This window comes from Chrysemys picta, chromosome 1 (genome assembly GCF_011386835.1).
Source record: "Chrysemys picta bellii isolate R12L10 chromosome 1, ASM1138683v2, whole genome shotgun sequence".
Taxonomy (NCBI): domain Eukaryota; kingdom Metazoa; phylum Chordata; order Testudines; family Emydidae; genus Chrysemys; species Chrysemys picta.
In genome coordinates this window covers 15,429,800-15,455,279 of record NC_088791.1, presented here as the reverse complement: position 1 = coordinate 15,455,279, position 25,480 = coordinate 15,429,800, and the positions used below count along the sequence as shown (strand labels likewise).

The following is a 25,480-nucleotide window of genomic DNA, read 5'->3' as shown; positions in this document are numbered from 1 at the left end:
ATGCTTTAATCACCCAATGCAATCAAAGACCAAATAAAGTGAAAGACAGAAATTGTCCTTTGAAAGAAATAAGACTCAAGTTTAATGTCTAGTACCATAATAATTCATCATCATTCAATAGTTAAAGGAAGGTAGAAACTGAAGTCCAACTTCCATTCTTTTGCCCATATTGTTTCTCTGGCAATCATAAAACTTTGGAATCAAAGTGCATGAGTTTAGGGCTTAAAAACCAAAAAAACAACACACCCCACAATACACATACACACACATTCCTGACCTCTGTACAGCGTTAACAGCACACCCACACATGTTTATAAATAAGTGGTATCTACTCACATAATCATGCAGTGAGCATGTTCAGAGGAAACACTGTTAATTGACCTAGGGGAAGCGCTCGCCAAGGTTAACAGATTATTCCCTCCCATCTCCATTAACGGGAAACATAACATTTTTGTTTGACAGTCAGCAGAAGAGTAAAAAGACATTTACAAGTTTTGGTTCAGGGATGGGGAAGGGGAAGAATGCATTGGGGATGCAGGATAGCTGATTAGACCTGTGCAAAACTCAGCAGTTTCATTTCTATGGTTTTTAGTTTTGGTTGATATTGGCTCACATTCCCAGACTCTTAAGTTCTGAACAAACCTTGAAGTTTGTTTGCTGAAGTTTACACACAGTTCCAGCAAATCTTGGATTTCTTTATGAAAGTTCTGCATAACTCTACACTCAACATTACTTAACTCCTAAATTGAAGAGGAAGCAGAATTCACACTTTCAATTTTAATAGATTAACAAGTAGTACTTAGAACACGATGGGGTAATATAGAAAGAAAAAGGGAGAGTAATTATTAAATAGGGCAAAGCTTTCTCAAAGCATGTATGAGAGTCAGCAAGTTGCATAAGACCAGGCACAGGAATAGGAGTTCGTCTCCCAAGTGTTGTTCTTGGGTCTGCCACTGATGCACTGTGGGACCTCAGGAAAGTCATATAGGCCTAAATTTTCAAATTGGTCTCTAGTTTTGAGTGCCTCAATTTTTGAGTGCCCAGCTTAAGACACATTGGGCCTGTTTTGTTTCAGAACAGCTGAACCTCCGTAGCTCCCGCTGAAATGAATAAAAGCTGCTGGTGCTCAGCAGTTCTAAGAATCGGATCCAAGGAGTCTCATATCGGGCACGTAGGGTTGCCAATTTTGGTTGGACGTATTTCTGAAGATTTCATCGCATGACCGTCTTTAATGAAAGATTAATTTTTAATTCCTGGATACTTCAGGGCAATCCTGGAGGGTTGGCAACCCTACTGACATGCAAAACTAGTGGATGCTTTGAAAATGTAACTCTTACCCAGTTTATGCCTCGGTTTCCCCAGCTGTAAAATTGATGTGTTTCCCCACTCATCTCCTAGAGATGTTACATTATTAGTTATTGTTTAAGTACTTTGAACATGGTAAATTCATGGTGGTTAAGTCCATTAATGGCTATTAGCCAGGATGGGTAAGGAATGGTGTCCCTAGCCTCTGTTTGTCAGGGGGTGGAGATGGACGGCAGGAGAGAGATCACTTGATCATTACCTGTTAGGTTCACTCCCTCTGGGACACCTGGCATTGGTCACTGTTGGTAGACAGGATACTGGGCTGGATGGACCTTTGGTCTGACCCAGTATGGCCATTCTTATGTTCTTATGTAAACCATTATAAGTAGTAGGTATTGTTTGATTATATTACATCTATTTTGATTATGAAGTATATTTCTCTGTTTTTAAAATTAGACAAATTGGAGAAACAGATATTCAGAAAGTAGATTCAGTAGCTTTCTGTTTTTTATTAAAAACAATATTAACTATTTTCATTTACTTACTGTTTTGTTTCTCCAGGCAACAATCCTTATTCCATGTTTTAGCTGCATATTCAATATATAATACGGTAAGTCATGTTTCATGTACAGTTGAGATTAAATATGGGTCTTTTAAACAATGTTGCAAAAGTTACTGAAAATACTTCTCAACTTACATAAAGATCTGAACTGTTGCCAGCTCAATCTGGCTGTTGTAGGGTTGGGAGCTTGAGTTCAAACACTGTTTGGCGCTTGAGTTCAAGCACTGTTGAAGCGGCAGCCAGCACGTCCCTGCAGCCCCTTCGCCTGCAGGCGCCACTTCCCACAGCTCCCATTGGCCGGGAACAGAGAACCGGGAGCTGCGAGGGGCAGTGCCTCCAGACGGTCAACATCAGCAAAATGTCTCGCAGCCTCCAATCAGATTATCCTGATGGGCCGTAGGTTGCTCACCACTGCTATATGCCATTGTAAACAGTCTCCTCATACCATTGCCTCCATAAACTTATCAAGCTCAGTCTCGAAGCCAGTTAGGTGTTTTGGCCCCACTACTTCCCTGGGAAGGCTGTTCCAGAACTTCACTCCTCGGATGTTTAGAAACATTCATCTAATTTCAAGCCTAAATATATTGATGGCCAGTTTATTTTGTCAACACTGGCGCTTAACTAAGAAATCCTCTCCCTCCCTTGTATTTGATCCCACTGACATTTACAGAGAGCAATCATATCTCCTTCCTTCAGCCTTTTCTTAGGCTAAACAAGCCAAGCTCTTTGAGTCTTCTCTCGTAAGGTAAGTTTTCCATTCTTGTCCTGAATGGCGGTGCTTTCCCAAACTGGGGTTTTTAGATCTCGTGTTATGTGCCAGAAACGTTCCTGGTTTGTAGCATTTAATTCTGAGTTGCCTATTAAAAACGTAAGTAATGTAAATGTTGTCAGATGTCCACTTCTGTGCTCACTCATTTATGCCCCCATCCTGCAGACATTTTTATAGTTGTGTTTAACTTTACACAGCTAATATTACTGTTTTTAATTCTAAAATTATGTTTTCTGTCATTTAATAGGTGCCCTAGATTTTTGATTGTACGGTGTTTAGGGTTACAATTAGGATTAAAACTCTGACAGGGACTTCCTTTGTTTTCCACAGCACATTGTTTGGATTAACTAATAATAATTTATATTACGTGATAATTTATATTACATGAAAGATGCTGTTTAAAATCAATGGATATTATATAGACATTGGTAGTGTTTAAACAAGTGTTTAAACAAGTAGAAAAAGTTTGTTGCATTTTTTTCTCTTTTATTATATATCAGTTGTTTCAGACTTCTTAGCTAGTTTCCTTTTTATCTTTCAGCATTAAAGCAAATTAAAAGGCTTCCTTGGCCAAACTTTTTGCAACGAAACCATCTGTCTAAAAGACTTTCTCAATAATTATCTTTCTCATCAAATATACATTAGCAGCTGGTTTTGTAAAGTCAGTAATAATCCTTACTTAAGCAGTCTGATATTTCTTATTGCTGGTTCCCACCGTAGTATTTAATATATTAGTACAGTAGTCTTGTAGGGTTTCCTGTTTTTCATTGCTACCATTTTTGAATAAGGGGAGAGAGATCTGTCTCACTTGTTTATGTATCTGCAATATCTTCTTGCCATATACTGTGCTGCTCCACATGGAGAATAGAAAACACATCTGTTCTGGGAGTAGGTTCATATAAATTATATGCGAACATTTTAAAATAAAGGATTTAGTGTACAAATATACTGTATTTTAATGAAAGGCCAAAGCCAGTTCAAGCACCAGTTGGAAGACAGCGAATTATCACTTATAGTATGATATGTTTTGTCTTTGAATAGACATGGTAATAGAGTTTAAAGGAAAATTTTAACGATTAAAATTTGAGGGGTGTGTGGGTTTGCCATATTTAGAGAGCTTATTCCAAAAATGGTGTATTTTCTCATGTTAAAAAAATACACAAATAGTTGTTGTTTTTTTGTTTACGAAGTTAATGTTTCCTGTCCTCTAAATTTCAGGAGGTTGGATACTGTCAGGGAATGAGCCAGATCACAGCTTTACTCCTCATGTACATGAATGAAGAAGATGCCTTCTGGGCCCTGGTGAAACTACTCTCAGGTCCTAAACATGCTATGCATGGTATGGTATTTCAGCTCACATAGTAGAAATTAAATTTCAACATGTCCTAATTAGATTATAAATTGTTTGAGACGGGGTCATATCCACTTGCGTGTGTTCGGTGCCTAGCACAGCGGGGCCCTTCTCTTGTGTGGGGCTATTGCATTCTACTGCAGAACAAATAATGCTTAATAATTTCTTAATAAATATGGTTAACACTTATCTACAATTACATATGATTGTTTTATAGGTTATATCCTCCGAGTAGTCATCAATGAAAATTTCCCATCCTTTAATATTATTCTGCTTGTGTCCCATTAAAAGGGGTGTGTGAGAGAAAGAGTGTGATTTATTCTGGGAAAATACCCAAAAGTTCTCTTAGAGCTGTCACTTTGTTTAAGTGTATCAGTGTTTTTGCTTCAGCTATTAATGCCTCTGATTTGTTCTGTAAAGTAATGTTACAAATGCCACTTTGTCAGAGCCTTGTAAAATGCAGATAAAGCTATTATTCTATGTTAAATGCTGCACTTACAGGTATTTATTCTAAGGACTGTGTTTCTGGACTTCATTGCTGATATTCGTGGAAGTTACTTCAGTTATCTTTGCCTGGCAGTGTCAAAATTTGGTAGTGCAGACATTTATATAGCAATTGAAGAATAATGAAAACCATATAAAAAAACCTGTTAAATGGCTGTGACATCAACTGGCAAAGCTGGAAATCCACGGTTAAAACTAACGCTGTAGGTAGTCACAATGGTATGAGCTAAGGGTAAATTGTTGGCAAGCTGTATCTCTGCCTCACACAGAATTCTATCGTTCCACCATTTTGTTAATTAAATATAATTGTGTTTTCTCTCTAATTTATTTACTTTTAAATTTTAGTATTTTCTATGTGTTCTTTACCTTCTGACAGTGGCCAGTCCAGATGTTTCAGAGGGAATGAATAGAACAGGGCAATTATTGAGTGAGCCATCCCCTATCATCCTGTCACTCCCAGCTTCTGACAGAGGGTTAGGGACACCCAGAGCATGGGGTTGCCGCCCTGATCATCTTGGACCTATCCTCATGAACGTAGCTAATTCTTTTTTTAATCCAGTTATACTTTTGACCTTCACAACATCCCCTGGCAATGAGTTCCACAGGTTGACTTGTGTTGTGTGAAGAAGTTCTTCCTCATATTTGTTTTAACTTGCTGACTATTAATTTCATTGAGTGACCCCTGGTTTTTGTGTTATGTGAAGGGTTATATTACACTTCCCTATTCATTTTCTCCACACCTTTTTTCATTTTATAGTCCTCTATCATATCTTCCTTTAGTCGTCTCTCTTCTAAGCCCAGTCACCGTCTTTTTAATCTCTCCTCATACAGAAGCTGTTCCATACCCTTAATCATTTTTGTTGTCCTTCTCTTTACCTTTTCCAAACCAATGTAAACTAAACTAATCCATTCTTATTATTTTCCAAACTAGTTTACCCATCTGTAGTACATATGACCTCTATACACCTGTAGGCTTTCCCCTACCACCACCGTGGGATGCTGTTTTGGGCCAAAAGCTAGTCTTCTGTAAACTATTAAATAGGATAAAGAACGTCCTCCAGATTTAAAATGTTGGTGTTTGGGCACATCACACTGTTGCCAGGAGAGATTCTTACCCTTGGATTTGTGCTCTTAACATGATGCCTTTGAGGAACTCTGATAGAATAAATTTCTAAAGCGATTCGCTTTTGCAGGGGTCATTTCATACTGCTACGGTGAGCCCAAGTGCACCCAACTGGCTGATGGTGAAGGAGCTCCATGAGGGTTGCTGTGTGTATGCTCCTTTAGCTTGTCTGCACTGAGCTGGTAGTTAACAAACACTACTGCCAGAGCTGGGCATGTACATTTTTACATATATGAACAATTGGGCTATGAGCAGACTGGAATAAATGGAACAGAATAAAAATAAGTGTGTCCCATCTCCCCCTCACAAACCATTACCATCGCTTGTGTAAGCTGAAAATGGCTGGATTTAATTTTAATGAAATTTGTTTTAAAATATTCCCTCCCAGGCCAAATTATTGCTTGACAAGTTTGAGCTTGGAGCGAATTCTTTTCCATCAAGGCTATACAATTCCTAAAAACATGATTGATAAAATACTTAGCACTTTGAGATTCTCAAATGGAAGATCTTAAGTGCTTTAGAAGTATTAACTAAGCCTTACAGCACCCCGGTGGGGAAGTTTGTGTTTATAGATGTGCTAACATATAACCTTAACTATAGTTTGAATGAATAATACCCCTGCCCCCAAATAATCAAATGCACTTCAGTTTATATACCTAAAATCCATTTACAGCAGTGAAAGCATTACAATAAACACTGGAGATGCTAAAGAGTAAACTTTCAAATTGATTTACGTGAAGTATGCATGCACATTGCTATTTGCGTTTCTTCCTGTGTACATCTTTTAAAAAGTAGCCCTTAAATTATTCCAAGTCTAAATTGTTGCTATGCATGCGTTTCAATTCTAAACCTGGGGGAAATTACTCTTCTCCCACTTGATGCCAATAATCAAGACATCACTCTCTGAAATAAATGGCTGACAGTGATGGCTGAGTCGTGCAATTAAAAAAAGGTGCTGCCTAGAGTAGCAGGGCTAAAAAGTTCCCCTCTCTAATAAACAAAGCGCTTTGTTTCATCTGCCATCCACCTGTGACCTGCGGACTCAGACTGTTTTTCCAGTGCAACCAAGTGTCTCTCAGAATATACAACCCAACTAACCTCTGGTATAAGTCCACTGAAATCAATGGATGGATTTGACTGTAAGGAGAACAGGAGTACTTGTGGCACCTTAGAGACTAACAAATTTATTAGAGCATAAGCTTTCGTGGACTACAGCCCACTTCTTCGGATGCATATAGAATGGAACATATATTGAGGAGATATATATACACACATACAGAGAGCATGAACAGGTGGGAGTTGTCTTACCAACTCTGAGAGGCTAAGTAAGTAAGAAAAAAAAAAACTTTTGAAGTGATAATCAAGATAGCCCAGTGCAGACAGTTTGATAAGAAGTGTGAGAATACTTACAAGGGGAAATAGAATCAATGTTTGTAATGGCTCAACCATTCCCAGTCCTTATTCAAACCGGAGTTGATTGTGTCTAGTTTGCATATCAATTCCAGCTCAGCAGTCTCTCCTTGGAGTCTGTTTTTGAAGTTTTTCTGTTGTAATATAGCCACCTGCAGGTCTGTCACTGAATGACCAGACAGGTTAAAGTGTTCTCCCACTGGTTTTTGAGTATTATGATTCCTGATGTCAGATTTGTGTCCATTAATTCTTTTGCGTAGAGACTGTCCTGTTTGGCCAATGTACATGGCAGAGGGGCATTGCTGGCACATGATGGCATATATCACATTGGTAGATGTGCAGGTGAACGAGCCCCTGATGGTATGGCTGATGTGATTAGGTCCTATGATGATGTCACTTGAATAGATATGTGGACAGAGTTGGCATCGGGGTTTGTTACAAGGATAGGTTCCTGGGTTAGTGGTTTTGTTCAGTGATGTGTGGTTGCTGGTGAGTATTTGCTTTAGGTTGGGGGGTTGTCTGTAAGCGAGGACAGGTCTGTCTCCCAAGATCTGTGAGAGTAAAGGATCATCTTTCAGGATAGGTTGTAGATCTCTGATGATGCGCTGGAGAGGTTTTAGTTGGGGGGCTGAAGGTGACAGCTAGTGGTGTTCTGTTATTTTCTTTGTTGGGCCTGTCTTGTAGGAGGTGACTTCTGGGTACTCGTCTGGCTCTGTCAATCTGTTTTTTCACTTCAGCAGGTGGGTATTGTAGTTTTAAGAATGCTTGATAGAGATCTTGTAGGTGCTTGTCTCTATCCGAGGGATTGGAGCAAATGCGGTTATATCTTAGAGCTTGGCTGTAGACAATGGATCGTGTGGTGTGTCCTGGATGGAAGCTGGAGGCATGTAGGTAAGTGTAGCGGTCAGTAGGTTTCCGGTATAGGGTGGTATTTATGTGACCATCGCTTATTAGCACAGTAGTGTCCAGGAAATGGACCGCTTGTGAGGATTGATCTAGGCTGAGGTTGATGGTGGGATGGAAATTATTGAAATCATGGTGAAATTCCTCAAGGGCTTCTTTTCCATGGGTCCAGATGATGAAGATGTCATCAATCTGGACCCATGGAAGTAGAGTAGGGGCGTTAGGGGACGAGAGCTAAGGAAGCGTTGTTCTAAGTCAGCCATACTCTGAAACTTGACTGTAAGGGTACATCTACACTGCAGGGAAAAAAAGACAGAAACCCCATGTGTCCCCCTCTTCTCTCTCTCTCCTTCCCCCCCCCCCCCCCCGGATGTAGATGTACCCTAAATGTTTTCTGTATGTATGGCATGAAGTCTCCAAATCATAAAATGTAGGTATAATCTAAAAATCATCTAAATTTTTGAAAGCTATTTCCCTTAGGATTTCCATAAGTATTTTCCAGATTCAGGCTAAAGAATTAGTGTATGAAAGGAAAGAGCAACGGTATCTTTGGGTATCTTTGAATATTATTAATGATGCACAATTAGCTTTGAGGTACTGATTCATAGTTAATGTAAAAAGAAAACAATTTTGCTTAGCTGAGTGTAGGTAACATCAGACATTCCTTTTTTCGTATGACAGAGGAGTTGCTATATTAACATAGGTTCCATGATTCTGAGATAGGAGATCTTAATGCTTAGAGATTCTGCATATTGTGCTGAATTATTGAATTGGCAGCTGGCCAGAAGGCATCTTTTGGTTTTAAAATTTGAGTGTATTCTAAAAAAACTGGTTCCATTAAAATAGTATTTTGGGGTCCTTGTTTATTATGGCGCTAACTTCCATGTTGTTTGCAGTGCTGTTGCCATGTTGGTCCCAGGATAATAGAGAAGCAGGGAGGGTGAGGTAATATTTTTTTATTGGACTACTTTTGCTGAAAAAATACCAGGAAGACGAGCTCTGTTTAAGTTCAAAAGCTTCTTACTTTCACCAACAGAAGTTGGTGCAATAAAAGATATATTACCTCAACCACCTTGCCTGACTAACTTTCATATCAGCTATCTCAGTTTACAAGTAAAAATGTGTGGTTTTTTCCCCCTTGTTGCCTGCCCTGCAAACTCAGCTGAGGCAATGAAATTCAATCTGTCTGCTTCATTCTCAGACACATCACCAATAAAGTTTTCGCAGGTTACCTATGCCCTTAGTTTCACTGTACAAGCCCATGGTCTTCCAATTACGCTCTCTTATTAATTCCACATCTGGGTGGGGAGCCCTGCCTAATATTCTCTCTCTTTCTCTACCCTTGCTGCTGCACAAGTTCTGGCAGCTGTGTGGTTTGTGAATACACGTGGAGAGCAGACTTGCTAAGAAGGTGCCTTTCTACACTCCCTGTCGAGGGCAAAACCACACTTTAGATTACTGTTTTTAACCTTTTTTGGAATCTGCCATTAAAAAAAAAAAGTCTGCTTGCCATGGGCTTTTATAGTGGTACAGACTAAATCAGAGTTGATGTAGCTTGTATCCATCATAGCTATTATTAAATTGAAAATAGGCAAAAGGAAAATGGTTGAGATTTTACCACAGTAGCTTGAACAATAAAACCTACACTTATTCTTGCATCAATGTAGTAAAATGTACTGTGTACATTATTTCGAGTGTTGCAGTCTTGAAAATGGATGTAATTGAAACCAACACATTTTTAAATCTTTAGATACCTTTTAGATAATTTTTTGTGAAACTTATCCCTGTTATGCTGCACATTTGCCTTTTATTTTCTTTTTCCCCCCTAGGCTTTTTTGTTCCTGGTTTTCCAAAACTGTTGCGGTTTCAAGAACATCATGAGAAAATATTGAAGAAGTTTTTGTCTAAACTTAAGCAACACTTCGTAAGTAAATATGCCAGAAAAAAGTAGTGTTTATTGCACCAAAGTCAATCATCTTGTTTCAGTCCAGTCTAATCTATTGATTTAGAATGCTACAAATTTGGGGGATGGATGTTGGGTTCTAACCAGCAAAAGTCCTATTGCTGTTATATGAATGAAGTCATGGAGTTTTGGCTGAATTGAGACATTGATTGGGCTCATAAAATAATCAGATTGGGAGTCGCATCTCTGAGTGCTGGTTTCCTGAAAATATTTGAGTCTTCAGTAAATGCAATTCACAATTTCACTATTTAGCAAACCCCTGAGCACTGAATGCCTTTATAAAGGATTTATCACATGCAGAACTGACCACACAGTGCCTCTGGGCCAGGGAGACTTTGTAATCAGATAACTTACTCTTCTTCGAGTAGTGTCCCTCTGGGTGCTCCACTTCAGGTGCGCATGCACCTCTTGAGCCCTTGATCAGAGATTTTCCGTTAGCAGTGTCTGTTTGGCATCCAGTGTATCCTTGTGCCTCACACAAGCGTATATGGGGCCAGGCCCGCCACAGCAATTCTGGGCCCCAGGGCAGAACAGTCAGTGGGCCCCCTAGAAAGGATGGGCACAGCATCTCCTACAAATGGGCCCAGGGGAACCTTTGCTGCTTTCCAGTCTCCTACTGTCAGTGTTTCTATGGATCATTTTCTCTGCTACATGTTTACCAACCACAGAGACCCTAACTTTCAGCTCTTCCCCATGGGTATCCATCCAGCTTCCTTTCCCATCCACCTGGGACTGGTGCAAACTCCAGAGTTGCTTCTGAATTTACTTGTTTCTCAGGTACCATCCAGCCTCTTCTCATTGGCCTTCGGGAGGATGAGGCAGAATAAATTGCAGTTTCTGTAACTGTGTCACTACCTGAAGGCTAGTAACCAGCTGAGATCTGTCTTACCTTAAAAAAAAAAAAAAATCCAGACAACTGGTCAAAAAACTAGGAATGTATCGAAAGGTAGTTGAGCGTGCAAAGCCATAACTCGGGTCCCAGTGGGGAACCATTACAGCTGTTATTATTTATGGATTTGTATTACAGTAGCACCTATGGGTCCCAACTGAGATTATGTCCCTATTGTGCAGGGTGCTGTTCACGCTCATGGAGACAGTCCCCTGCCCTACAGAGACTACAATTTAAACAGACAAGACAAACAAAGGAAGGATTGCTATCACCATTTTACAGATAGGAAATGGAGGCCCAAAGAGATTTTGATTTACCCAAGGTGGCATTCTGTCCCATTTCTCCCTCCCCTCCCTTCCCCCCCACCCGCCCCCGGTCCCACCCGAACCAGACCACAAGCAGCCAGAGAATTCCCCTGCCATGGGCACTGCATTGTGCCATCATAGGCAGCTCTTCGCTGCCCCCACTGCACACTCCAGCCATGGGAGGCAGGAAGTCTAGGGCAGAGAATTGAACACAGACCTCCTATTGCTGTACCCCCAGGATCATCCTTCATCTCTGTGTAAAAACTCTTCCCAGAAAAAAGGATGAACTTCCAAGAGATGACAATAAATACACTGAAAGGCAGTCAAGCTGTTTGACCCATTCCTAAAGCCTACAACTAAAAGAACCCCAATACTCTACATTTGTGGCACACAATTCTGCACACACAATCATTTGCATATGCAATAATCTGAAAAGAAGGCCAAACTGAGGTTCCTTTAAAAAGATGGCCTTTTATGCCTAAATTTAGGGAATACTTAATATAATGTTGCCTAAATGTTAGAGCAGCACACTGGGTTCTATCTCTGTCTGAGTTCTATCTCGGTGCCACTGATTCATTGGGTTTCCTTAGGCAAGTCATTTAATCTCCCTGAGCCAAATTCATTGTGACATTGTGTTCCAGCTAATCCCCATCCCTCTGCCAGTTTCCCACCCAGAACATGAAGGAAAATCCCAACTGAAAGTCTGGCTGAAACAGAGTACTAATATATGGGAGAGGGAGAGTCCCAACATTAACCAGTGACCTAAATAATGATTAAATTTACCTACTGTGTGCTCATGGGCTTTTTAAACCCACAGCTGTGGATGTATGAAAATTCTCACGATAATCCCCCAAGGCTTGTATGTCCCTCTTTGACATGTTACTCATGCACCAGTTGAAGCTCTTTTTGGAGCGTTACATTCTTATTCATAGATTCCAAGGCCAGAAGGGACCATTGTGATCATCTAGTGAGTCTGACCTCCTGCATAACACAGGCCATGGAACTTCCCCAAAATAATTCCCACAACAGATTTTTTTTAGATCTTGATTTAAAAATGGTCAGTGAGGGAGCATCCACCAGGATTATTATTAGTGAACATAGATAAATCCTCTGGTGAGACTCCATCACTGTTCCCTTTACAGCAGTCCCAACAGAAATACCTCCCCACACCCAACTACCAGCCCCCATCTCCAATCATCCCATCACCCCCAAACCATCGCCAGATACCAGAGATAATCCCCTAATGCGATCAGCCACATGACCCCAAAGAACAGCCACCAGCCCCAAATCAAAATAGCCTCAAATACTGCCCCCCCTTCCCCCCCACACACACACCAGCTCAGCGCTGTCACCGAAACAAGACCCACCCTCCCTCTTACAAGATCCACCCGTCTCCCTGGCAGACCCCAGACAAAGCCTGGCTGGCGCCCAGCGGGGTGCTGCCAGCGCCTTTGCTGCAGATGTTGGACCAGTGGTTACTGGATCCTGAGTCCGATCTCGAGTCTGTCCCCCAGCGGTCCTGTGCCCTCCCCCACCCCGCTCTTTTCCTTGCCCCCAGTTGTCCCTGCCTACCACTGTCCCCCATCCCCCCGCTCTTTTCCTTTCCCAGCCTGGCTCCCTGCAGCCATCCCCAGCCCAGTTCCTCTGCCCCCCCCCCCCCCCCCCCCCGGCTCTACCCCTCGAGCTCGGCTCCCATGCTCTGTTCCCAGCTCGACAACCCCCACCGGCTCACTCCAACGGATGCAGAAAGTTTTGCTCCTGGATACAAAGTTGTAGCAATTGTTGCCGCAGCCGGGCTGGCTCCTCCCCCCGGCTCTGCCCCCAGGGGCTACTGCCCATCTCACCCTCCGGCTCCCCAGGGCCCTTCCTTCCCCAGCGCTGTCCAGCGGGGTGCACGGAACCTCTGGGCTGGCCTGGCGGAGCCACTCTGCAGCCCACGGCAGGCACTGGGACTCGGAAGCACACGCCTAGGAGCCCTGCAGCCCACCCGGACGATGTAAAAGGGCCCGGGGCTCCTGGCTGCCGCTACCATGGCAGGGGGCCCCGGGCCCTTTTAAATATCTCAGGAGATATTTAAGAGTAGGTTAGATAAATGTCTATCAGGGATGGTCTAGGCAGTATTTGGTCCTGCCATGCGGGCAGGGGACTGGACTCGATGACCTCTCGAGGTCCCTTCCAGTCCTAGAATCTATGAATCTATAAAACGGCCTGGGCCCCGGGGCAATTGCTTCCTTTCCTCCCCTCTTCCCATTGGCGGGGCTGTGTGGGCAAACTGCCCTTAGTTCCTTCTGAACTGCCTTGGCCTGAGATGGAGCCTTAGCGCATCTACCTTGAGCATGCCTCGGCTATTCGCTTAAACACTTTAGCTATAGTTTTTAAGTTTAGTGTTAGTTTACAGTTAGTTACATATAACAACTATCTAAATAGTGAAAGGATTGGCTTTCTTTCTTTCATCTCCTTCCCCTTCCTCCAGGGAGCCTTATTCTCCTGGCAGGGCATGCCTGGCTTGCCAGGTTTCAAACATTGCCTGTCTTGTCAAGAGGCTATCCTGGTTAGCAACAGGGGTGTCAATTGCTTGGGAGACTCCCACGTCTCCCAGAAGTGTAACTTCTGCCTGGCTCTCAAATCCACAGCAAGGAGGAACAGAGATTAAATTGAGGCTGCTGCTGATGGAGCGCTCCCTTCAACCTGCTTCTGAGTCAGGTCAGAAGACCCCATCCACCAATACATCTGTTTCTGGGCAGATCCAACACCCCTTGCATCTCAGCACAGGTTTCCCCTAAGAAGGGGAAGGCAATGGAGGCCTCAGGGAAAGCTTTGAAGAGGAGGAGCTTGAACTCTCATCATAAGGAGCTGGCTCCTAAAAGTCCTCAACTTCTCGAATCCATACCATAGACGCAAAAGACTCCTCTGTTACCTGGGGTTTTCAAATAGTCTTTGTTTTCCAAGCGGCTTCAGGACATAATTTAATGGGGACATGGCTCCTTCGTGTGATAAATGATTGGTACACACACGAGTGCTTTCACCCCCAAATCCTTGTTTTTATTGAGTCCAAAGCACACATCTAAAATAACAATAGTCTAGAGCACCCCAGATGTAGTTACCCAAAGTCTGAGATGATGAGTGGTCAGCAACAGGCTTCTGGTGGCCAGCCTTCATCATAGCCGCTGGGAAGTTGGATGTCAGTCTCCTAGCTCGTCATAATCTTTCTCAAAACTTCTCCAAATTGTATTCTCTAATATTTTTATAGGTTGCTCAATACAAAGCACATAACTTATAGTAACCTCTAGTGAGCTAACAATTTCCCTAGCAACAACAAAGAACTCATAATTCTACTTATCAACAAAGCAATTCTCAGCAAAAAAAAAAAACCAAAACTCATGATCACAGACACCCAGATCCAAGGTCAGCTATCCACACCCTCTCCCATTCTCATGAATCTGTCACTTTATCAATCCTTATTAGCAACACTGCAGCCGTGCAGCTGTTTTGTCTGCTTCTTCAGCAAAGACAAAATTATTCCTGACTACGTGGTGTTCTCACTTCAAAGGAGTGGTGGCTGAATGCACAAGATGGCTGCAGTTATTCTCTCATAACACTTCCTCCAGTACTGGCGAGGCTGGAAAGTCCTGGAGCTCTAAAGAAGTACCTGGCTCTGACAGGGCCCCAGTACTGTCTACGAGGGACAAGGAGAGCAAGGATAAGCACTCCTCCAGACTGGTACCATCTGACACAGCTCTGCCATTGGTACCTCTCTGCTTGGCACCCTTAGTACTGGGCACACCAAGGCACCATTGGCCCCTGTACGGTATGTTCCCAGTCGATGGCACCATCTTCTTTGGCTACCACATCAGTACTGATCTACTCAGAACAGCAGGAATTCAGGTACTCTAATGAGTTGTCAGTGATGGAGAAACTGGAGTCTCTGCTGCTCAGGACTGCCTACCCTTTTCTGCTTGTCCCCCCGCACCGCGCCCATTAGAGGATATTTAGGAGGATGGGTATGGGTTTCTCCTACCCATCTGCATAGGAACTTGCTCTTTGACACTTTTAGGAAGAACCTTGTGCGCAACAAGAAATGTGGTGGAACCAACTGTGAATGTCACCCCTTCCCCCATATGAGCCCTCTCAGTGGCCATACTGAGATCTGTGGGCTGTGTATGGGCAGCAGTTTGCCAGACCACCGACTCCATCACATAGGAAGACTAGAGTTTTCCAATAGTCTTCTCCCCAACCAGCTCACGAACAGAAGAAGTTGGAGGAGTAGGGGGCTACGGTGCATAAGAAGGCCACCACTCACTCTTATTTGAGTGGTGGCCTTGTCTTCAGATGAGGCAGTTATGCTTCCACCACTGTCCCTGGCTGACAATTTCTGGCAATTTGATTACCTTATAAAGAGGTAGCTGACACTCTTCAAATACTATTCCAAGAAGTCAAGGTCTAAAATCTTGAAGTCAGCAACATTCCCACGGGTTGTGTTACCTGTTAATGAGACGCTCCTGGCAAAGACAGTGTGGCAAACACCTGCTATCATTCCACCAACTAGTAAATGGGAGGATAAAAAATATTATGTTCCCCCCAAAGACTCCAAATTTTTGTTCTGCCTCTCCGCACCTAACTCCCTGGTGATAAATGCAATAAATGAATGGGGTAAGCAATGCTACTCCAAGCCTACGCTGTATGACAAGGACCAAAAAAGACTAGACCTTTCTGAATGGAAGTCTTATTCGTCCATGACCCTGCAATTTCAGATCACAAACTATAGGTGATCATGGCCAAATATAATTTTATAAACTGGCTTTTATTGAATACTTTCCTTAGGAACATAGGGAACAATCTTAGCCCATCATCTTGGATGGTGAATTATTAGCCAGAACCATTTGCTCACCCTATGTCGCCAAGATTTATTAAATGTTTGGGAACCTTTATCCCCATGTTAGAGTTCCCACTCAGACTTGGGACCTCAACTTGGTACTTAAATATCTTATGAGACTTGCATACAAGCCAATGGCAAACTGTTCCTTGCTCCACTTATGTATGAAAATGTCCTTTTAGGTAACTGTCAAGTTGGCCCCTTGGGTCAGAGAAATTGGGGCCTTGATGGCGGATCCCCCCCTTTATGGTGTTCTTCAAAGACAAGGTCTCTTCATGCCACACCATAAATTCTTACCTAAGGTACTATCGGAATTTCATCTTAACCAGTCCATTCATCTACCAGCGTTTTTTCCCAAAACTGCATACATCTCAACAGGAGACCTGTTTTACTACCTTAGATGTTAGAAAGGAATAATATTGGCTTTCTACCTAGATATGACCATGCAATTTCAGAAGTCACATAGGCAGTTTTTTCCATTGCAGACAAATCCAAGCGGTTCGCAGTCTCTCTTGAGAGACTGTCGAGGTGGATCTCTCATGTATTGTTGCCTGTTACAATACAGCTGCTGCTCAACCCTCCCAAAGGGTGATAGCACACACTCCCAGACCAGAAGCAACATCCACAGCATTACTCAAGTACATCCCAATGTCTAAGATATGTACAGCCACTACATGGGCTTCAGCACAATCATTTTCTAAGCACTCTGCCTTGATCCGTGCCACCAGCTCCTATGTGGCACTTGGTAATGCGGTACTATCTTCAGTTCTAGACTCAATTCTGAAGCTTCCTCCTCCTTCTGAGGATCTTGTTTGGGCGTCACTTGAAATAGAGCACCCATAAGGACACCTATTGAAGAAGAAGAAAAAGAAGTTACTCTTCGAAGTACTACTTGAAGTGGAGCACTCATAGGGATCCTACTCAAGAAGAAGAGGTCACCTTCTGCAGTAACTACAATTCTTCAAGATATATGTCCCAATGCATGCTCCACGACCCACCCTCCTTCCTCTGTTCTCTTAGGATATTTGGATGGAGAAGGAACTGAGGGCTATATACCCTCAGTGGGCAGCACAAGGATACATAGGACACATGAATGGGTAAAAAGGATGTGACTATTAGAAAAATTTCTGATCAAGGGCTCAAGGGGAGCAGGCGCATCTTAAATGGAGCACCCATAGTGAGACACATCTCGAAGAACTGCAACTACTGCGCAAGATGAGTAGCCTCTTCTTCACCCAAAGGGTAGCCGTGGTAGGAGGAATGAATTTTTTTCAGAACTTGGGCATAAGAAATAGAGTGTACACTCTGCTTACCTCTCAGTTATGAAATCCTTGGGCTGGGACTGTTTGTTATTTTCATTACAATGTTGAGCATATTCAAGCCAAACAATAAGTAATGTTCATGTAACCTTTTTAGTGGGAATGGTCCACACATGCATTATGGCGAGAATAACTTCCTGATGACTGTAGCTGGCTCAGATTCTACTAAAATCTGTTTCTATTGAACATGAATAGTATATACTAAAATCTAATCAATTTTTTTTACAATGTGCTGAGACTTATTCAGGCCATGCTACAACATATATTAGTTTGGAAACATTCTCTTCATTACAGTAAAAGATTAATCCAAAATCGCAGGGTGTATCTTGTTGGTTTTTTTAAACTACTTACTGTGTAGTGAAAACAGAGTTCCAGTAGCTCACTTGCCTCTGGAATGAAAATTATGGCTTCAATTTTCACAGTAGAGTTCATGAAGGCTTTGGACTATAGGTCAGAGCTGCTTCTTGCTTTAATTTTCGAGGATTTTGGCTTACCAGGCATAGAGCCACGGTTATAATGGACAGTGCTATACTCTCGGCCCTTCGTTTTTGAATAGATGCTTTTAACAAATCAAAGTAAACCAACAAGTAAAATAATATTTAATAAGAGCAATAGGATATGACTAGATAACAAAACTTCATGGTGGTCAGTCATTTTGCTGATATGATGTTATTGCCCATATCCATTATAATACATTTAATAACCAAGAATAGTTTTTCCTCGGAACCTCTTGAGAAAGATCTACAGAATGTCAGCTGCAGTAGCATATCTAGTGTAGACATACTTTACTTAGAGTATCTTAATAACACTCACCTTCTGAGGGAACTTTGAGCCAGTTGAAAACAGGAATATATGAAATCTCAATAAACATTCATTACGAGAACCTGCTAGATCATCTTTGAATTATATATACCAGGCCATGTGCTGGAGTAAATCAGTTTAGCTGCATTGATATTTTTTTATTGGAACTACATCAATTGACACCAACTGAGAACCTGACCCACTATATTTTCTTATATGTAGTAGACTGTTGATTCACCTTGTTTTACTGGGAAATCCCCAAACAAGCCCATTTTTTTAAATGGCTCATCCTATAAATAAATTCTTTGTTTTGTAAGATGGTTTCAGATGGTTTTAGAAGTTAATTGTCACAATTTCTCACTGGGGATATGCCACATTTTACTTACATTAATAATACCTATGAATAATTATTTTCAAATGGAAGTTATGGTTTACAGAGTCTTGACTATAACATAATATAACATTGTACATGCAGTTAACCAGTCGCTACTCTCTATATCAGGAACTGCAAGACTGGACTATGCCATTGGTTTTACTGATCTAACGCAGGCCTGAATCCAAAGAACAATCGTAGAATATCAGGGTTGGAAGGGACCTCAGAAGGTCATCTAGTCCAACGCAGGACCAATCCCCAGACAGATTTTTACCCCAGTTCCCTAAATGGCCCCCTCAAGCATTGAACTCACAACCATGGGTTTAGCAGGCCAATGCTCATACCACTGAGCTATCTCATAGTTTTGTCTTTCCAAATAATCCACCTCTTTAAAAACTTTCATTATATATATCTTAAAATGAGAGAGAGAGAGCTGTAACACTGGTTGAACAAAGAGACTGAATTTGTTTACCTACTAGATTGTGATGACCCCTGCTGCACCTGTATGAGCAATGAAGAACAGCAAGGAATGGCAAAACGTATACGGCCTGTGAACATGCCAGATGACTATTGACTCTTGTACTGTCAGTCCCTCATTATTTCAGAACTTATGTTTCCGAAACTTGTGAAATAGCTGACTGTGACAGGCATGGAGGCTTAATTTAAAATTGTGCTATCCCATAGTCATCAGAGAAGACCAATTCAGTGTCACTTAATTTCTTGGCTGCCTCACCACTCAAACAGCAGCCTAGTCTCCAAGACTTTCAACATTGTAACTAGTGCTAATGCAAGTGACAGGAATGGCAGTGGTTTTACAATTACAGAAAAGTATAAGCATGGCATGTCTTTCTGCCTCTTGTTACTGTTAGCTGGTATCGATACTCAAGATATGGAAAGTTATTTCAGGCATAGTGAGCTTTTTCCTATTTAGAATGAAAATAATATTTCCTATGCAGAAATATAAACTGTGTACATGGTGGGAAGACAGTAGATGACTAATGGAATACAAAACCTTTCATCTCTTAAACCCCTAGTTCAAACTAAGCCCCTGTTAGTAGGAAGTGAAATTCATTATCATTCTAATTACTCGAGGTCCTATATGAAATGAATTGATGGTCTTAGTCTGTTTCCTGGTGGATATATATCCACCTCACCAGATCATCACCCCATCTAGCACTAATAGGCACCCTTGCTAGCAGCCTTGTCAGCAGAGAAGTTAAAGATTAAATGGGCCTGCAGACTGAGCTCTGGCTCCTCCAGAACATGAAAGAAACGTGCACTCTCTTCTATACTTGTTCTGACGATAAGTGGAAGACTTAATGTTTCCAGGGGTATCTGTTAATACTCATCCTCAAACATCTACATCTCTCTTCAGAAAAAGGAGATGAATGAAAAATATAAACAAGAGAGAGAAAGCATTTGTTGGACCGAAGCAACATTGTTTGAAGCAGTCAGAATTCTTTTATGTGAAGAATGGTTAAACACTGTGCCCAGACAGCAGTAGCAGCTAAGTTCAATTGTACAGTGAGCAAGACATAGGAAAGGAGTTAGTCTAACAGCTCACTTCAAGTTTTGGGCTGAAGGTACTTTGCTATTGCTCCAGGTTAAAAAGTGGGAGGCCTTTATGTGCCAGGCAGTACATTGCAGCGTTCTTAATTGAGTATTTATAAATTGTTGCTTTTTACAGGACTCCCAGGAGATCTCCACGAGCTTTTACACAATGAAGTGGTTTTTTCAGTGTTTCCTTGATCGTGTGAGTATCTTTATATTTTTATATTTCTATTTTTAGTCATATGTTGGGGCAAGCTATTTTGACATTTCTGGCTGATTCTGTCATTACAGACTCCCTTTACATTAACTCTCAGGATATGGGATATCTACATACTTGAAGGAGAGCGAGTTCTCACTGCTATGTCTTACACAATTCTGAAACTACATAGAAGTAAGAGATCTCTCATAAACTTAAAAGCTAAACAAAGATTCAACTAGTTTTTAAGTAGTCTATCGTTTTTTTAAAATAGCCATTTCCTCTATTTGGCTTTTATTGTAAAAAATATATATATATTTTATATATATATATATATATATATATATATGACAAATGTTTTTTTTTCTCCTGTTTTCATCTCTCCTTTGTGACTGTGTGATCTTTCATCACAGCACAGCGTGACTGTGATGCCCTTAAATTAGCAACCTTCTAGCTCATGCTATATAGCTGATGCTGGAATTACTGTTCTGCAAGGAACTGACAAAGAATATTGTCCAATTGCATGGCAGGACTTGAAAAGCTAATTATCTGAAATCGTGGGTAATTGTGCCAGGAAATCTAAAGTGACTCTCAGGAGAAGAAATATCTTATTTGGTAGAGTAAATTACTCATTATTATGCAATTGAACAATAGTAAAAAGGGATTTAAATTGTGTTTACTCAGTAAATGACACAGCCTCTAGAAAATTGTGGGAATAAGCATTGTAGTTACTTGGTTCTGGTAATTCTTTAATGTAGTGTTTGCTAGATCAAAAGAGGGTTAATAGTCTCAAGTTTGGCCCTTTCCTGTTCTTTGCTTTTCCCTGCTACAATTTTCCAGAAGCTTTTTCCTTTAGCTGGCATGGGGGATGACATGCTGCATCTAAGCCTAATTCTACTCTTTGGTGGACCATCTATATTTAAGGCTGTTCTGTGGTGGATACTGCTTCTCTTTTCCTTACCAGCTACTAAAATAATCACCTGTATAATTTTTCTTTAACTCTGTTTCTTTGCTTGTATACTCAGTGCCATTGGCTACATAAAAACCTGGTACATAGGCAGTCTTTCTGTCTTTCTGGCTGTTATACAAGGTATTAAACTCCCCTTATTGTAAGCAGCAGAAAACAATTGTGTGAAATGTAGTTTTAGACAAAATTCATAGCTGAAACAGATTCTCTCCCATTCATCCCCAGTTGCCTTCCTAAAGCAAACCAATGTGGTAGTTTCCTAGCTGTGTGCAGTTACTCATTACAGGCTAATATGACAATAATCTACAACAGGTTGTTCATTACTGTGCTGTTGGTGCACTGAGAGACACGCCGCCAAAGACATGGTACTTTCAGCCACTAGGGAAGTACACTAAAAGCCTATTAGGTAACACCCTGCAGTGTCCTATAGTTATTAGAAAGTGGTTTATTAATCTTATTAGTATCTGAAAGCCTTTGTGGTTGCATGGATGTGGCAGTTGGGCCTGATAATCCACCATTTGTGCAGTCTCCGTCATACAACCAATGAAATCATTGCATGTAAATTAGCTGTAGAATAAGGGTGGTGATTGAGTTACTTCTGATACTACAATGGTCTAGGTCTCTTGGCATGGCATAGATACATGCCTTGATGCGTCACAGGTGGAATTCCTATGATGTCAACAAATATCTTTGAAACCCTGTGTTAAAGTGTCCCATCCTTTTCTAGTGCTGGTCCACACAGAGGATAACAGCCTACTACTACTTTGTTACTCCATTAGCTCAAGTAGCAGAGATGTGTGGTGGATTTACAGGTTCAAACCCTGCATATGAGCTATATGGATGTCAATATGATGCCGCATGATTAAATTAGGGTTATTTTCAGTTTTTTTTTTTAAAAACTAGGAAAATTACACAAATACAACTACCTTAAAAAGAACACTATTAAGATTGCAATTGTGTCCTCATTTTCTGGATGTCTGACTTAAGATCCTGTGGTCTGATTTACAGAATTGCTGACTACTTACAGTTGCAACTGAAGTCAGTGGGAGCTCTGCTTTGAACATATAAAGTACAATTAATCAGGTCCTAGGTATCTCAAACTGAGCACCCAAAACCAGCAGACTTTTGACCTTATCTCTCTTGGCCTCATTAGTTCCTCATCAGAAGGGTATTGTGAAATATATATTCATATTTGTGAAGCTCTCAGATATTAGTGATGAGTGCCATAGAAAAGCCGATGATGAAATTAATTGTCTTAAGCGCAGGGTTAAAATATTGTGCAGTAAATAAGGCACGGGGGCCACACATTGAACTGTGAGCTAAAATAAAATATTAAATCACTGCTCATTAATTAAGCACCATCTGTCCTAACTTTTGAGTGCTTGACTTTGCAGCCTTCATGTTCTTTTAAGTAATTCTTATGTACTTTGTGTGTATATGTAATACCATAGGTATTTCTTTTGATTTTCATTTATGAGGTCCTAACCATACGATGCTGAGTGTGATATCAAAAAGGTACAGCCAGAACATGGCTTTGGACAAATCTCCACAGTAAGACACCAATATATTTTACAGCATTATATGCAAGCTATACTTCCTTTGAAAACATTGCTGACTCATTTTTTAAACTTCATTTATTTTCAAGTATGCAGTGTAGTTGTAGTCGTGTTGGTCCAGGATATTAGAGAGACATGGTGGGAGAGGTAATATCTTTTATTGGACCAACTTCTGTTGGTGAGAGAGACTTTGCTAGACACTAAAGATCATGGACTGAATAGAGACACTGGATTTATGGATTATTACAACAATCTGTAACCCACTAGCAAACCCCACCCCAGCTGCTTTTTCCCCCTCACCTCCCTTTCTTTCCTCCCGCTGATTGAAGGGGTGTTAACGGGCCACTTCACCTTGAGTGGTCCATTGAAATATGTAACTACTTATGCTAAACAGTCTGTTTCTCCTTATATTTAGCAGTGATATTCTGTGTTAGTTTCCCAGACCTGAAGAAGAGTTCTGTGTGAGCGCGAAAGCTTGTCTTTCTCACCAATAAAAGATATTACCTTACCCACCTTGTCTCTCTAATTTAAAGATCACTTTGCTTTTGGAAGGAAAAGTTAACGGTTTTGAAAGATTTAGCCCTAATCCACACTACAAAATTACTTGGGTGTAACTACGTTTCTCAGGGGTGTGTTATAATTATACCGACCTAAGCCCCAGTGTAGACAGCGCTATGTCAGCAGGAGAGGCTCTCCCACAGAGATGTAGTTATTAAGCCGAATGAAGATCTCTCTCCCGTCATCTTAAAGCGTCTTCACCAGATACACTACAGCGGAGCCAATGTAAATGTTTAGTGTAGACCTGCCCTTAGGCTAAGTTCACCTTCAGAGTCTTTATTTCAAAATCTACAGAAGCATTTTAGAACTGTTTTGCTTCTAGTAAAAACAAGTGTTATCCAATTATTAGAGCAGGAGGATCTCAGATTAGGAAATCTGGATTCGGACCCCACTTCCCACTGAATTGCTTTCTGACCTTTGACAAGATACTACTTTCATAGAGCTGCAGTTTTATCGTATGTTAAACGGATAAATTATTGTCCTCAAGTGGATTGAGATTGTTGGCAAAAGGTGCTATATAAAACAAAATACCTAGGTTTACTACATGGTGGTAACTGTTAGATTATTTAGATGGACATCCATACCTAGAGAAATGTACCATTTCTGTATCTGTGTAGTGCTCTGCACAATGGAGACCTGATCCTGACTGGGGCTTCTGGACATTACCATAATACCTTACCAAAGTGCAATAAGTTTATTACAGTCCACAGGCATGGTTTGAAATTGTACTCCTATTAGCATTTGTTTCACATATATTTTGCAGTAAGAAGAAATACAGACATGAGTTAAAGCTTTAAATTGTGATGAGTAAACTCTTTAAATACTGATAATCACCTACACCTAAAAGTAATAAGGTTGCTGTAGGTTTTTATTAGAATGTACTGGAAGCAGGGGAGCCAACACCTGAATTGGAGTTCTGAAATCTAAAAGCAAACAAATCAAGGATTGTATGTATTGCAGCTTTTTTTGAGAGAGAGTTGGTCTAATGATCTGAGCATATGATTTAAGAGCCTGAACATCATACTGCCAGGGTAAAATTTTCAAAAGCACCCATGTCCCATTTTCTGAGGTGACTTAGGAGCCCACGCCACATTGACTTTAAATCAGACTTAGGCTCCTAAGTGCATATGTCACTTTTGAAAGTGGGTCTTAGGCTCCTAAGTCACTTAGATGCTTCTGAAAATTTTACCCCTAGTCGTGGTTTCAGTGCTGTCTTCTGTGTCCTTGAATAAGTCATATGGGCCCATCAAAGAAGTGTCTATGACTCCATGGGAGTGCAGCAGTCCATGTGGAGGAGTTTGCAGAATTAATATCTTAATCTCGCTAGGTAATTTACCCCATTTAACTATGGAGATGCTGCATCGGGGGGAGGGATAGCTCAGTGGTTTGAGCATTGGCTTGCTAAACCCAGGGTTGAGTTCAATCCTTGAGGGGGCCACTTAGGGATCTGGGGCAAAATCAGTACTTGGTCATGCTAGTGAAGGCAGGGGGCTGGACTCTATGACCCGTCAGGGGCCCTTCCAGTTCTATGAGATAGGTATATCTCTCTCTCTCGCTCGCTCGCTCTCTGGAGCTGCTTATTAGTTCATAAAATGTTTTGAAGATGAAGAATGTTTATAATTGTTACACTTCTTAAAATGTTCAAGAATCTAAAGAACAAGTAATGGTAGGAATCAGATTTGAGTCTTCCTCTTTATTTGCAAACTTAAAACCAATGTAATTCTTGTCCCACCCCCTCTTTTTTTGGTTTGATTTTGTTTGTTTGAAGTGAAGAGTGTTCAGTCTCAAGCCTCTGAGAAGCAATAGTGATAATTTGGAGGTTTTTTACCTTAACACTGGCTTTTTAAACATGTTCAGTATTAGCACCTCACTACATAAAAATATCAAAGACGCTTGGAGTATATCTAGACAGCAAAAAAAAAAAAACCCTGTGTCTGGCCCATGCTAGCTGGCTCCGGGTCATTGGACTCCAGCTGTGAAGGTGTTTCATTGCTGTGTAGACTTTCAGGCTCAGATGTGAGCCCAAGCTCTGGGACCCTCCTACCTCACAGGCTCCTAGTGTCCAGTCTCCAGCCTGGGCGAGCCCAGAAGTCTACACAGCAATGAAACAGCCCCGCATGCCTGAGCCTCGCGAGCCTGAGTCGGCTGGTATGGGCCAGCCATGGGTGTCTTGTTGCTGTGTAGACATACCCTTTGAGCCGT

At 41.3% G+C, this 25,480-nt stretch overlaps 1 protein-coding gene across 10 annotated transcripts in view; it reads left to right on the top strand.

Annotated features, from left to right (window-relative positions):
* Nucleotides 1–25,480, top strand: part of USP6NL (USP6 N-terminal like) — a 208,820-nt gene that overhangs the window by 163,110 nt on the left and 20,230 nt on the right. For all 10 annotated transcript variants that reach the window (XM_065599296.1, XM_065599436.1, XM_008172235.4 and 7 more), the window contains 5 exons: nt 1,867–1,915; nt 3,855–3,975; nt 9,757–9,851; nt 20,138–20,203; nt 20,293–20,392. In XM_065599296.1, coding sequence (XP_065455368.1) covers nt 1,867–1,915; nt 3,855–3,975; nt 9,757–9,851; nt 20,138–20,203; nt 20,293–20,392 — 431 coding nt within the window. The remainder of the gene's footprint in view (nt 1–1,866; nt 1,916–3,854; nt 3,976–9,756; nt 9,852–20,137; nt 20,204–20,292; nt 20,393–25,480) is intronic.